Consider the following 15156-nt stretch of genomic DNA (forward strand, 5'->3'; position numbering starts at 1 on the left):
ATTTTAACCTAGAGTTGATATTTACCAGGAATAAACACCAAAGAGGAAAAACATCAATATTTACAAACTAGATATGGACACTGAGTTCCCTCCCCTCCTTCCCTTGTCCTCACAGGGACCAGCTGGGTGAGATGTCATACACCACAATGTGCATCAAGGAGTCACTCCGACTGGCGCCTCCAGTCCCATCTATTTCCAGAGAGCTCAGCAAGCCCATTACCTTCCCAGATGGACGCTCCTTGCCTGCAGGTCTTTGCATTCTTTTCTTAAGCAGTTCCTAGAGACCTGGGGATCCTGGCCACCACAGTGGCAAAGACTGGCTTTTTTTTCAACTCTTAGAGGAGTCAAAAGACAAATCTAAGGAAGTCTGGCTTAGGGTTGTGTGCCTGTTAAGAACTCAGCGGGTAACTTTTTGATCAGATGTGGTTTCCAGACTTTCCCAAAAGCACGTAGCCATTTGTAGAGAAACTCTGCCCAGAACCTGGGTGGCCAGAATCCCAATCCAGTGTTTCTTCATTTGCAGGACATTGTTTCTAAAATAATTCTTATTTGGCTTAGTTTGAGACTGAGGTGAGACTTCATGGGAGATGAACATCATTATCTATTCTCTAGAAGACCCAAGGTAGGGTCTTTGGCTTCATCATCGTAATATCACTCTTATAAGTATGCAGCACTTAATAATTAACGTAGAGCCTTCAAGCACGTTATCTCATTTTCGCGCCCTTGAGACATGATCTTAACAGACACTTACATGGTGCTTCTCAGTTTACAGAGCACTTTCAAATACTTGTGGCATAGCCAAAAACCCACTGGAGACCCCAATGTGCAGATGAGCAGAACTAAAACTTGCATAGAGGCCCCACATCTGGAGCCCAGTGCTCTTCAGAGCACAGGTCTCTGAGCAGGGCAAGCGGGAGGCAGAAGGGTGTCACGTGAGAGACACTTCTCTTGTCTGCTTCAGTGTTCTGTTAACTCTTGCCCTTGGAAACAAGCTGACAGGATTGCTTGTAGCAAATACCATCAGCCTGTCACTGTGACTTTGTTGACAGATCCAGAATTAATTTACCAGAATTTTTTATGGTAATCAAATAATCTTCAAAATCTCTCTCCTCTTCTTTTTTAATCCCCAAACCATGTGGATATTTGCCAAAATTTCCTCCCTTCCACTTATGAACAGAACCAACAGAAACTTGTCATTGGACCTGCATGATGGAATTGTGGTTCTGTTCTTCTGGACCCAAATTATCTCTGGTGGGTGCTGTATTGTCCATTAACAGATACCATTCTGACATGATAGCAACAGCTCCTTAAGATAGAATCAGGTATTAAATAAGTCATTGCTTTGAAAACTACGGTGTCACTCAAGCCTCATCTTCCCACGGCTCCCTGAACTGCTGACATCAGCTACGGCATGCAGAACTCTGCCAGGAGCTAGATCATTCCCTCCAAGAAGAAAATTCTTGTTGAAAAGTGCTATAACAGCAGCCCACAACTTGTTCTGTCTCCTGTAATCTCTTTTATTTCTTTCTTTTCACAGGAATAACTGTGGTTCTCAGTATTTGGGGCCTTCACCATAATCCTGCCATCTGGGAAAATCCAAAGGTATGACAGTCTTACATGTAAATACTTCAAAAAACGAATGCTGTGCAAGTAACTTTTTAAAAAAATTTTTTATGTTATGTTAATCACCATACATTACATCATTAGTTTTTTATGTAGTGTTCCATGATTCATTGCTTGTGCATAATACCCAGTGCTCCATGCAGAACGTGCCCTCTTTAATACCCATCACCAGGCTAATGTGCAAGTAACTTTTTGTTAGCACAATGTGGAAGTGGCAAATGACACAAAACAAATAAAATAAACATAAAGACCAAAAATGTTCAACTTTTCTCCTAAAGGAAAACTGTCCCTTTCCCCTATTCCTTCTTTGTTTGCTTTGAATGAACAGATTGACATAATGCCACACAATCTGCTCCAAATTGCAATCTGTACTGCAGTCATTTACTAAGCGAGCTCCACCAAGCACTCACCTAGACATCTGCAGGAATGTAGACTATCCATGTAGCCAGGCAGGCAACTTGAACTCTCTCCTGCTGGATGGAACAATCAGAATTCGGGCATAAAACCGATGGCATGCTCAAGTTGGGCTCTTTGAGGAGAGTTTCGTAAAGGAACTATTTACAAAGATTTGGTAGGGTTTAGAAAAGCAACATGGAGCTCAGAACTGTTGAAGGGCTTCCTACATCTGGGCCTGGTCGGGGAGAAGGTTACAAAGACCGGAGAGAGATTGCTGTGCTGGGAAGGGTTCTGAGCAGGAGCTGGGCCTTCAGTAGAGCAGTCAGCTGAGGCAGCTTGGTAGGGTGAGGTCCAGGGAATAAATAACCCAAAAGCTCTCTCCACCCACCCTCCAGATCACCAGTCAATGTCTTTTATCGGCGTCCATCAATAAAATGACAACCTAAGTGTCCATCAATAAATGAATGGATAAGGAAAATGTGGTGGCTAGAATGGAATATTACACAGCCATAAAAAGGATGAGATCATGCCATTTGAGACAACATGGATGGACCTAGAGGGTATCATGCTAAATGAAATAAGTTAGACTGAAAAAGACAAATACTATATGATTCCACTCATAAGTTGAATCTAAAAAACAAACAAACCAAGTGCATAAACAAACAAAAAGCAGAATTAGATCTATAAATACAGAGAACAAACTGTTGACAAATGTCCACCAATCAATATCTTTTAACTATGTGGATCTGCTTCTTGGAGCCTAGAGCAGAGCAGGAAAGGGAGGACAGAGGATCTGGAGAGGCCAAAAGAAGACACATAGCTAACCATAGTGCTTGATTCAGTGTCTTAAACTCTAAACACTCACAACACCCATAAATATTTCCTTTCACCTAAGTGGCTAGGGTTTAAGATCTCCTATGTATAACAGGAGGTGGACTGCATATCCCAGCACCAATTGATCACATAATCACTTTGGCTAGACTTCTAAGTGGGTGCATTCTTTTTTTTTTTATTGTTCAAATTAATTTGAGTATAGTTGACACGCAATGTTCCATTAGTTTCAGGATTGACTTAGTGATTTGACAAGTTGATACCTGACGCTATGCTCACAAGTGTAGCTACCATCTGTCCTGTTACATCACTATAACAGTATCATTGACTATATTCCTTATGCTGTGCCTTTTACTTCTGTGACTTATTCATTCCATAACTGGAAGCCTGTATCTCCCTCTCCCCTTCACCCACTTTGTCCAACCACCCACATCCATCAGTTTGTTCTCTGTATTTATAGGTCTAATTCTGCTTTTTATTTGTTTATGCACTTGGTTTTTTTTTTTTAGATTTGACTTATGATTGGAATCATATAGTATTTTTCCTTTTCAGTCTAACTTACTTCACTTAGCATAATACCCTCTAGGTCCATCCATGTTGTCTCAAATGGCATGATCTCAACTTTTTATGGCTGTGTAATATTCCATTCTAGCCACCACATTTTCTTTATCCATTCATTTATTGATGGACACTTAGGTTGCTTCCATATCTTAGTTATTATAAGTAAATGCTGCAATAAACATAGGGATGCATATATCTTTTCAAATTAGTATTTTCGTTCTCTTTGGATAAATTAAGTGGGTGCATTCTTACCTCCAAAGTGAAAATAATATCACTGGCCCTAGCATTTCTGCTTTCTCCATACTTAGTCTGGGTAGCATACTAGTCCATTGGGAGGCCAAACAAGGGCTGCAGGTCTAGAATTGCCCTGTCCAGTGTGGTAGCTATCCGTCACAAGTGGTTATTGAGCACTTAAAATGTGGCTAGTCGGAGATGAATGGATAAAGAAGATGTGGTATATATACACAATGGAATATTATGCAGCCATCAAAAGGAATGAGATCTTGCCACTTGCAATGACGTGGATGGAACTGGAGGGTCTTAATGCTGAGTGAAATAAGTCAATCAGAGAAAGACATGTATCATATGACCTCACTGATATGAGGAATTCTTAATCTCAGGAAACAAACTGAGGGTTACTGGAGTGGGGGGGGTGGGAGGGATGGGGTGGCTGGGTGATAGACATTGGGGAGGGTATGCGCTACGGTGAGCGCTGTGAATTGTGCAAGACTGTTGAATCACAGATCTGTACCTCTGAAACAAACAATGCAGTATATATTAAGAAAAAAAAAAAGAAGAAGATAGCAGGAGGGGAGGAATGAAGGGGAATAAATCGGAGGGGGAGACGAACCATGAGAGACGATGGACTCTGAAAAACAAACTGAGGGTTCTAGAGGGGAGGGGGGTGGGGGATGGGTTAGCCTGGTGATGGGTATTAAAGAGGGCACATTCTGCGTGGAGCACTGGGTGTTATGCACAAACAATGAATCATGGAACACTACATCAAAAACTAATGATGTAATGTATGGTGATTAACGTAACAATAAAAAATTTTTTAAAAAACGTGGCTAGTCGGAAATGAGACGTGCTGGAAATGTGAAATACACACTGGAATTTGAGGACATGGTACAAAAATGTGAAATATTTCCTTAATAATTATTTATATTGAGTACATGTTGGAATGATAATATTTTCTGCAAAATAAATTCTATTATTAAAATTACTTTCACGTTTTAAAAATGTGACTACCTGGGATGCCAAGGTGGCTCAGTCTGTTAAGTGTCAGGGTGCCGGGATCCAGTCCTGCATCAGACTCCCTTGCTCAGTGAGGAGCCTGCTTCTCCCTCTGCTTGCCACTGCCCCTGCTTGTGCTCTCTCTGACAAATAAATAAAATAAAATAACAAAAATGTGGCTACCAGAATGTTGAAATTACATATGTGGCTCATTGTATATTTCCGTTGACTAGTGCTAAGTAGTAGCTTAAGAAATGTGCTAATGGTGTTTTGGGGATGGTGGTGGGATTGCCCTGTCATTTTAGGTCTTTGACCCCTTGAGGTTCTCCCAGGAGAATTCTGATCAGAGACACCCCTACTCCTTCTTACCATTCTCAGCTGGACCAAGGTAAGGACAATTTGAAGTTGTTGAAAATGCACAGAAATGTTTACTTGGAAACAGCACTCTCCCTTTGGTAACTCAGCTCTATATATTCTTCCATGGAGCCCCATCTTCTCACCAGATTAGGAGGTAGATCTTGGTACCTATTTGAGCCCCCAAAAAGACCAGTTAGTTTCACAAAGGACAAGGCCCTTCTCTGTCACATCCTATACAGCCATGCCTCAGAAAGTTATCCTACAATGCAAACTTGCTCGTAAGCCATGCAGCCCACCCCCAATGCAGGAGAAACGATTCTTTTTTTTTTCCCCTTAATTTCAGATTTATTGAGGTATAGTTGACATATGCAATTGTAAGATATTTAAAACAAACATCATGGTGATTCGCTATCTGCATACATTGTGAAAGGGTTCTTCCCCCTCTAGTTAATTACCACATCCTCCACCTCACCATTTTATCTCTTTGTGTATGCCTGAGGACATTTATGTTCTACTTTATTAGCAAATTTCAGTTGCACAATACAGTGTTACCAACTATAGTCACCATGTTTTACACTACATCCTCACAGGAGAAACAATTCTATAAGCAACTTCAAGTGCCACCTTCTTTAGGGAGGGCATCACCTTACAGCCTCTCAGTTCACGTTCCTGCAGGGAATAATAGACGTTCTAAAGTTTCCGTGGCATTTACTGTGAAAATGCTGCTGTACTGTGAATAGCAGATTCATTATTCTAGCACCTTAACGAAAGAGTCAACAACAACTCCATTTCCTCAGGTATCTCTTTCTTTCCCCTGGTGTCTGCAGGAACTGTATCGGGCAGCATTTTGCCATGATTGAGCTAAAGGTGACCATTGCCTTGATTCTACTCCGCTTCAAGGTGGCTCCAGACCCCACCAGACCTCTTGTCTTCTTGTACCAGATTGCCCTCAAAGCCAAGGACGGGGTCCACTTGCACCTAAAGAAACTCTCCTAATGTTATAGCCCATGGTACAACAATCCATCCATCCATATATAGTTTTAAAGTTAAATTACAGCTACTGGACCAAGAAAATGAAGAGGAATCAAAATATGGTGGGAGGGTTAGGGGTAGGTGGGATGGGGGTCTCTGTGTAACTGCACATTATCTAAAACCATTTCTAGGTGATATCCTGTGTCACCTAGATCTGTTTCTGTATGATTTGGGGAGATTTTCCAATCATTTCTGTTTGATTCTGGCTGCTATTAATGCTATATACCAAGAATTTTCCTAGGTGACTTCCATATATTTTCTGTTGCTTTTTAAAATAGTTTTTGGAATTACACAATAGGTGCATGTATGCTCACAGCAAAACATATCCAACATTCGAAAAGCATGTAGAGTAAAAAGTAAAAATCCCACTTCAAAGACCGTACACCTCTCTGCCCTGACTGATCCTACTCATTTTCCGAAAAACAGAATGGTTTGGTGTTCATTCTTTCAGAACTTTTCCTATACATGTCATATATACATATGTTGGTATGTATGTTTGTATTCTTACAGATGGGATCATATCCATATTATTCTTGCTTTTTTTCACTTAATAAAAAACATATCTTATTCCTAATCATGGATTCATAATGTTCTATAATATGGATATATTACAATTTATTGAACTATTTTCTTATTATTGGATATTTAAAATGTTTGCTTCTTGGCCATTTGTGACTCATACATCATTTATGCTTCTTTTCCTATGGAGTTCTATATGAGTTCTTTAATATTGTGGATAATAGTCCTTGACTGTAACTTTTCTTTATAATTTCCCCATTCTTTTACTTTTATAAAACTGTATGGTGTCTGTTAGCATACAGGACTTCTAAATTTTCATGAAATAAGATAAATAAACTTTTCTTTATGGTTTCTGGGTTTTAATCTTGGATTAAAAAAACCTCCATTTGGAATATTATCTAGATAGTCTACATAGTTTTCTGGTGCTAACAATGCTTGTGAAGCCTGAGCAGGAATTTTTTAATAATTTCCAAATATTAGTAATAATTATTATTTCCAGATTCATCACTCATTTGATGTTTATGTGTCCACTACACGTCAGATATTGTGATAAGCATTCAGCGAATAAACAGACCCCTGCCCTCATGGAGCTTGTATCCTAAAGTGGAAGATAGATAACAGACAAATAATTACAAATTTCACTAAGTGCCATGAAGGAAGTGAATGGGCTGAGCTAGACAGTAATGAAGGGGAACTTACTTTAGATTGGGTCGTCTAGAAAATCCTCTCTAAGAAAAGGATATGTAAGTTGAGACCTCAAAGGAGAGAAGCTACACCTTCTCTTTCTCAGATGCCCCCTAGAGGCAAAATTATGGCAATTCGCTGGACAATTTAAATAGCCCCGAAACACTTTGAGTTATAGAATGAATAAGTCATGGGAATAAAAGGCACAGCGTAGCAAATATAGTCCATGATATTGTAATAGCATCATCTGGTGACAGGTGGTAGTTAACACTTGTGGTGAGCATAGCATAACTGAGAGTTGTTGAATCACTATGTTGTACACCTGAAGCTAATGTAATCTTGTGTGTCAGCTATACTCAAAAAAAAATTTTTTTTTGATAGGCCTGAAATAAATAGTAGAAGTATATTGTCCTTGCCAAGTAAAAGCAAACTGATCTTGACTATCTGGATGGATAAGAAATGAAAATAAAGTCCTGGTCACATCTGTAACAGCTTACTATAACAAAAAATCCCCAAATAGAGCTTAAACAAGATAAAAATGTCTTTTTCTCTCATATGAAAGTCTTAAGGAGGTAGGTGGTGCAGAACTAGTAAGGTAGTTTGCTCTACAAGGTCATCAGATAGCCAGGCTCTGTATATCTTGTTCTCTATCTTCAACACACGGCTGTCAATGAATGATTCAATGAATGATCTAAGCTAAGTTGCTATAGCTCCTGCCACCACATCTACTTTCAAGCAAGTGGGAAGAGATGAAAGGGAATGGGAATGCAGGTGCCTTCCCTTTTTAGGATATTAGCTGGAAGTTGTACTCATCACTCTGCTCACAGATCTTCGGAAAACCCAGTCCTTCTCATAGCTGAACGGGAAACTGGGAAATGTGGTCTTTAGCTGGCAACCATGTGCTCAGCTAAATCTTCTATTTCTGTAGGAGTGGAGAAAAGATGCTGAAGGGACACCGAGTCACCTCTGCCATCAACAGTCTATCATTTAAGCATGGACTGGAACAGGTCCTTTAAAAGAGAAATAGTATCAGGGATAGTACTGACCATGAAGGTGTCATAGCATTCAGAGTATAGTAATCGAGAGCCAGCATTCAAACAGGCCATACAGGTAAATTTATAAATACTCGGTCCCAAGCCAGAAATGAATGGGGTGGGTCAGTATCTTGAAGGAGCCGCATAGTCCTGGACGAAATACTCTGACTTCCCTTTCTCTTCGCCTCAACTGGAAGGTAGCACATAAGAAAAATAAATATGCTCAGTTTTAAGTCTAGAAAGGATAGTACACTCAACAGAGTTGTGAGTAATATCAAGTATCATGTTCTTATTCTTTACCTTTTGTGAATCATTGGCCTTTTTACAAATCTAAAGAAAATTGTGGGTCTTCTCCAGAAATGCGTATGTACCCCAAGCACCAACAGAGCTTGTCTGTGATTTCATGACGTTGGTGGACTCCACGAGCCCATGCCTGGACCCAGTTGATAGCCCTTCCTCTGCCTTCATATCCTTAAGAACCTTAGCAGATGGCTGTGTCTAGTCATGGAGGTTCCCAGTAGTTCAGGAGGCAAGTCATCGCAACCCTAGGCAGCTATCTCTGACAATAGTGTTTCAGAATACCGAACTTTTCACCCATAGATACAGCTCAAAATTTCGTTATCAATTTATAGTTTTCAGAGTCCGTTTACCACCATTACGTGATTAGATCTATACCACCTCCTTTGTGACATACCCATGGAATTTTATCATATTCATTTTCCCAATGAGGAAAAGGAGGTCCAGCAAGATCAGGTGGCATATCGAAGGTCTCTCAGTCAATGAGTAGCAGACCTAGAACTCTGGAGCTTTGGCAATTCTTTAAGTAGTTAGAGATAGTTCTCATGACTTCCCAAGTCCTGAGTGTTCCAACTCTATAGTTTTAGCAAATCAGATGTGGGCTTGCACTAACACTCACCACCATGGAGTCAAGACACCAAGAACTGACGGTGTTCATGGCCATCATCCTGGAACTAACCTTCTTCTGTACCTACTTTAGGCTCTGGCATCTCTGTTCTATCTCTCATTTACAATTCCACTTCTGGTATTTGGACTTGACATTTGCATTTTGGATTATCTCTCCAACTCCTGACTGTCCTTTTCTCCTCAAAGAGGAGGACTGAACTACACCGTCCCTCAGGTCTCATTAACCATTCAATGGCCCGTTTGCTTGCCAGAGCCTAAATGGGTACCAGACTGGAGTAGGTACAGAAGAAGGTTAGTTCCAGGATGATGGCCGTGAACACGAGCTGTGTTCTAGCCCCAGTGTTATACTGACTGCCTAGCCAACAAACAGTTATTTGTGTTCCGAGAAAATAAATGTTGCAGCTCTGAGTCAGTCATAATGTCAGTTTCAGCCACGGTTTCGTGAGATGTTGTGTGGCTTCACATAGTTTCTGCCCACTGCAGGGGACATAATCCGGTCTGCACTTCTCCTTCACTCATAGATAGTTGTGGAACACCTGTGCACCAGGCTCTGTCCTAGGCACTGGGGACATTGTAAGGAATAAACAAAGACCGACCTCTTAAAGCTTATATTCAAGAAGGGACCCAAACAGTTAAAAAGTAGATGAATAAATGAATACATTACTTAGGTTTAGGCTGGCTGTAGTAACCAACAAACCCCCAAAAGAAGGAACACAAATATTGCCCCTCTCTGTGCCAGTCTATCCCTTTGGTTTATTTTCTTCCCAAATACAGACAGCATTTACTCCCTCCAGGAGGATGAAAACACAAGTCCTACCTTGCTGGATATCTAAAAATCTCTGAGTGATGTTCATTTCTCTTCATCAGGCCTGGATAGGATTTCTTGTGTTCTAGGGTTCTATGAACTAAAAGACAAGTTATCTTCACTTAATGATGGAGCAGAGACAGGAAAACTGCAATAAAAACTCTCAGCCCTATCCCAAAAGACTATGTTTCTTATGTGTTCTTGCTATCAGGTGTGACTGTGTGACTTAGTTTAGGTCAATAGGATATGAGCAAAATTGATGTGATGATTGGATCATGCCATATTTTAAAACCAAGCTGCTTGTTCTAGATCTCCTCTCCCCTTCCCAAGGGCTGGAAGGATTTTGGTTGATTTTGATAACTATTTGGGCCACTTGTTTTTTCTCCTCCCATATTTTAAATTCTACTCTTATGTCTTAAATTCACCAAAAAAGAGTGAGCCTGAGAAACCCTCAACCCCAATAAAAGCAGAATACCAGGCCCATGCATGCTCTCTTTACCCACAACTTTGCTGCGTGGCCTTAGTTGTGCTGTGTAATCTACAGGTCTTGTAAGTAATAAACCTTTATTTTTTCAAGGTTTCCTGATGGTTGTTGCTGAAGGGTGTCTTGCGTTCATAGGAACCACAAGGGCTGCTCCAGCCACACTGGTCATTGATAGGCTGAGACCAGTGCAAAACACTACCATACTTCTGGGTATGATTGAGCTAGGTGCCTGGCTCAGTCAGTAGAACACATGACGATCTCAGGATTGTGAGTTCAAGCCCCACGTTGGGTGTAAAGCTTACTTAAAAAAAAAAGAAAAGTTTAAAAAAAATTAAAAAAATACTATACTTCTATGTTCTCCCACCAAAATAAAACAAACTTTCATTAACTTTATTAATGATTCTGACAACCACCCAGTTCCTAAAGCTAGAGAGCCATCTACTTCCCTCTCATCCTCACTTATCAGATTCAGTCACAAAGTCTCCTTTCTAATTTTCTCTTGAATTCAATCTCTTTTCTCCGTTTTTATTAGCAATACATTCATTCACTGATTCATTTATTGACTTTACTGTGGGCTAAGAATCATGTTAGAAATGGAAGATATCAAAGATAATTAGGCACGGTTTTTGACTGAGAGGAATTTTCAGTACAGTGAGGACGAAGGTAAGTAAAACAATGTTTATAATACATCGTGAAGAGCACTGTTCCTCAGATTTGCCCAGGGTGCAATGGGAGCCTAAGGAAGCGATTGCTAAGCGGCCATGTGGTGATGATGACTGGTGATGGTAAGTCAAGTAGGACATGCTTCCCAAAGGAGATGATGTCTATTTTTTTAGACCCTTACTATCAGGCTGGGCTCCTTCATGAATCTGGCAAGCAGCAATATTACTTAGAGTTAAGGAAAAAATTTTCTGTGAGACTTGATGTTGCTAAGTGCTCAACTAATCCAACATTATTGATAAAACTCACACATAAAGGATGTAGGAGGGAGACTTGCCATGACACATTGACTCCAAGCTGGCCAGAGGATAACCCTCCACTCGATTGCCCTTAAGGGGCCCTTCTAAACCGGTGAGTGTTAGTAACATCTCTAAAGGTATAAGTTTTAGTATCACCATGGAAATGACTCCCCTCAGAGATACTAATGAGATGGTAATAAAGACAGCTGTTGTATAATGAACACAATATGGACGGAAGCAGAATTACCCGGAGGATGATCTGGGAGGAGACCAATTTTTCATCCGCAGGCTTCATGGGATAGAATGGAAAGGGGCCTCTAAAATTCTAATGTAGAGACTTGGAGTTAGAATGCTGTCCGCGAAGCTCTCCTGGTATCTGGCCACTGCTATGTACCATACGTTGAGTTTTGATTATGCCATCCCCTTTCTCAGCTGACACTTCTAGTGCTGGTACAGACCTCGGGGAGCTCACAAAATATCAACCAAAGATCATCAAAAACCCTTAGGATTGTTTTCCCTCCTAACATATTGGAGAGTGCAGAGGGACACCATAAATGACAGGAAACATGCCATAAGGGCAATGACAACTCTGGAAGACCCAAAATTTACAATTAATACTTTATGACTTGATCCCCCAAAGTGCTCATTTTAAAAGAAACCTATAGCTTTCAGTCCTTTGGCCTTTCTACTGTTCTACAACTTTTGCTTTCTTTTCTCTATTTCCTGCATCTTCTTCCTTGCTTGAGGCTTCCTTCTCCTTTCCTCCTTCTACCTGTGCCCTCTCTCTTCAGTTTCCTTTCCTCCAAGAGTTGGTTTTACCTGTTCGAAGACTGAAGGAATTAAGTTTATTTTCTACTAAGTCACACTGCCAGGAACAAAATTTCTTACGATAGACTTTCGACTCTAGTCGAAATGTTCTTTGCACACTCTTTCCCCCAAGTTTACTGAATTTCAATTGCTGAATGGAATGGTTAATCTGATGTGCCAACCTGACTAGGCCCCAGGTGCCAGACACTGGGCCAGGCATTATTCTGGGTGTGTCTGGGAGGATGTTTCCGAATAAGCTTACTGCTTGAATGGGTAGACTGAGGAGAACAGATTGTTCTCCCCAGTGTGGGTATGCATCATCCAGTCAACTGGAGACCTAAATAGAACAAAGAAGCTCAGGAAGAATGAGCACTTCCTGCCTGACTGCTGGACTGGGAAATCAAATCTTTTCCAGCCTTCACACTTGGACTGAAACATTGGCTCTTCTTGGTCCTAAGCCTGCTGGCTTTTGGACTGGAGCTACACCATCAGCTCCTATGATTCTCAGGCCTTCAGATTCGAGATGGAACACTACACATTGGCTTCCCTGGGTCTCCAAAGTGCTGACTGCGTATCTTGAGACTTCTCAGCCTCCATAACTGCATGAGCTAATTCCTTATTTTATATATATATATATATATATATATATATATATATATATATATATATAACATATATATAATATTTATATTTTTGTATATATACATACAATGTTATATATATAACATAACATACATATATATATACATATGTATATAGGTGGTTTGCTGGGCGTGACTCCTTGGCCAGAAGAACTTCCTGGATCCCTTATGTTCTGGCTAAGCTAAGAGGTACTCTTAGGACATCCTTGATCATCATCTTATCTTGTGAGTATTTTGAAATTCATTCTGGAATAGTACTTTGTAAGTTGAAGTGGCTGAATAGCCCCTCTGATGTGGTGAAAATGTCTGTAGTCTTCTTCCCAGTAACTCATAATCCAGTCTTATCATGAGAAAAATATCAAATTCCATTAATGGGGCATCTTAAAAAATACCTGACCAAGACTCCTCAAATTCATCTATCTAAGACTCTATCAAAGTCATCAAAAACAAGGAAAGTCTGTGAAACTCCCATAGCACAGCCAAGAGGAGCCAAAGGAGACGGGACAACTAAATACAACATGGTATCCTGAATGGGATCTTGGAACAGAAAAGGGACATTAGGTAAAAACTAAGGAAATCTGAATAAAACTATTGACATTAGTTAATAATAATGTATCAATAATTGTAACAAATGTACCACATTAATGTAAAATGTCAATAATAGGGGAAACTAGGTGCAGGGTATGGGAACTCTATATTATATTGTCAATTTCTCTATAAATATAAAACCATTCTAAAAATAAAGTCAATTAAAATAATCCTAGGGGATTTACAAAAAAGCTACCAAGTGGTGCCTGGGTGGCTCAGTTGGTTAAGCGCCTGCCTTCAGCTCAGGTCATGATCTCAGGGTCCTGGGCTCAAGCCCCACATTGGGCTCCGTACTTTGTGGGGAGTCTGCTTCTTCCTCTGCCTCTGTCCCTCCTCCTGCTCATGCTCTCTCTCTCAAATAAATAAATAAAATCTTAAAAAGATAAAAATCTACCAACACTAATAACTAAGTTGGGAAGGTTATAAGATAGAAGGTTGTGCACTAAAGAATTAACTCATCACACTTGAGATGTTCAAACCTTACACATGCCAGAAAACAGACTGGCTTTGGACTGACTCCGGGGAGATAAGCTTTAAGCTCTTAAAATATCTTGTCTGATGAGTGTCCTGGTATACCTGGGGCTTGGACCTCACCAAGGAGTTTATGCTAACAATGTGATTTATGGTGGAGACCTTGGGCCATGCTGTATCATTTACATCTCTGAAGAGGCTGGAGAGATTGAGTAACTAAGGTCAGTCACATTCTCCATTCTTAAATTATTGACTCCCAATAAAAATAAATCCTGGACACCAAGGCTAAGGCGAGCTCCCTCGGTTGGCCATTCTTTGTATGTGTTGTCACACGTCATTGCTGGGAGAATCAAGTGCTGTTCATTGACTCCACTGGTAGAAGAGAGCATGAATCTCACTTCTGGTGTCTATGTGCCTGTTTCCTTTGTTGATTTTAATGTACATTCTTTCACTGTAATAAACTGTAATTGTGAGTAGAACAGCTTTTCTGAATTCTCTGAGTTCTTCCAGTAAATCATCAAACCTGATGGTGGTCTTGGGAACCCCCAACACAAAGGCCAATAGGTCAGCATACAAAAGTCAGTTGTATTTGTAGATAGGAGCAACGAAAAGCTGTAAAATGAAACTAGAAACACAAGTCCATTTACAGTAGCAGCCCCAACTATAAAACATGTAGAATAAATTTTATAAAAATATGTTCAAGCCTATAGGCCCAAACTACAAAACTTTGCTAAATAATTCTAGAATTTCCATTTCACTCTTTTTTTTACATTTCACTCTTTTTTATAGATTAAATTATTAAATGATATTCTTCTTTTTTCCCTCTATATTCTAAACACATTAGTCATAGTTATTTCAATGTCTCTGTCTGGCTACTCAATATCTGGATCACCCTGGGGACTATTTCTATTGTCTAAGGTTTTTTTCTTTTGCTCTTTTGATCAATTGGACTGTTTCTTGGCATTTTGGTTGAGTTTTTATTACATGCTGAACATTGTGTGTAAAGAATTGTAGGAGCTCTGGTCAGTTCACTGAAGAGGGAATTACCTTCTGGCAGTCAAACAGCATATATTGGCAGAGCCTTGTGTTACAACAGATGGGAAGTGGGCAATTTGGACACAGCATTTCCTTTCAGTGCTTTCAGGTTGCTTCACTTTGTAGTACTTATAATTATACTGTACATTTATCTTGTACCGTATCTCTCTAC

The 15156-nt window shown here is 40.1% G+C and overlaps 1 protein-coding gene across 1 annotated transcript in view; it reads left to right on the plus strand.

Annotated features, from left to right (window-relative positions):
- Nucleotides 1-6884, plus strand: part of LOC113912514 (cytochrome P450 4X1) — a 70679-nt gene extending 63795 nt beyond the window's left edge. The window contains exons 10-13 of the mRNA XM_027575740.2: nt 116-249; nt 1538-1602; nt 4950-5032; nt 5829-6884. Coding sequence (XP_027431541.1) covers nt 116-249; nt 1538-1602; nt 4950-5032; nt 5829-5997 — 451 coding nt within the window. The 3' untranslated portion in view covers nt 5998-6884. The remainder of the gene's footprint in view (nt 1-115; nt 250-1537; nt 1603-4949; nt 5033-5828) is intronic.
- Nucleotides 6885-15156: the final 8272 nt, after the last annotated feature.

This window comes from Zalophus californianus, chromosome 4, assembly GCF_009762305.2.
Source record: "Zalophus californianus isolate mZalCal1 chromosome 4, mZalCal1.pri.v2, whole genome shotgun sequence".
Classification (NCBI taxonomy): Eukaryota; Metazoa; Chordata; class Mammalia; order Carnivora; family Otariidae; genus Zalophus; species Zalophus californianus.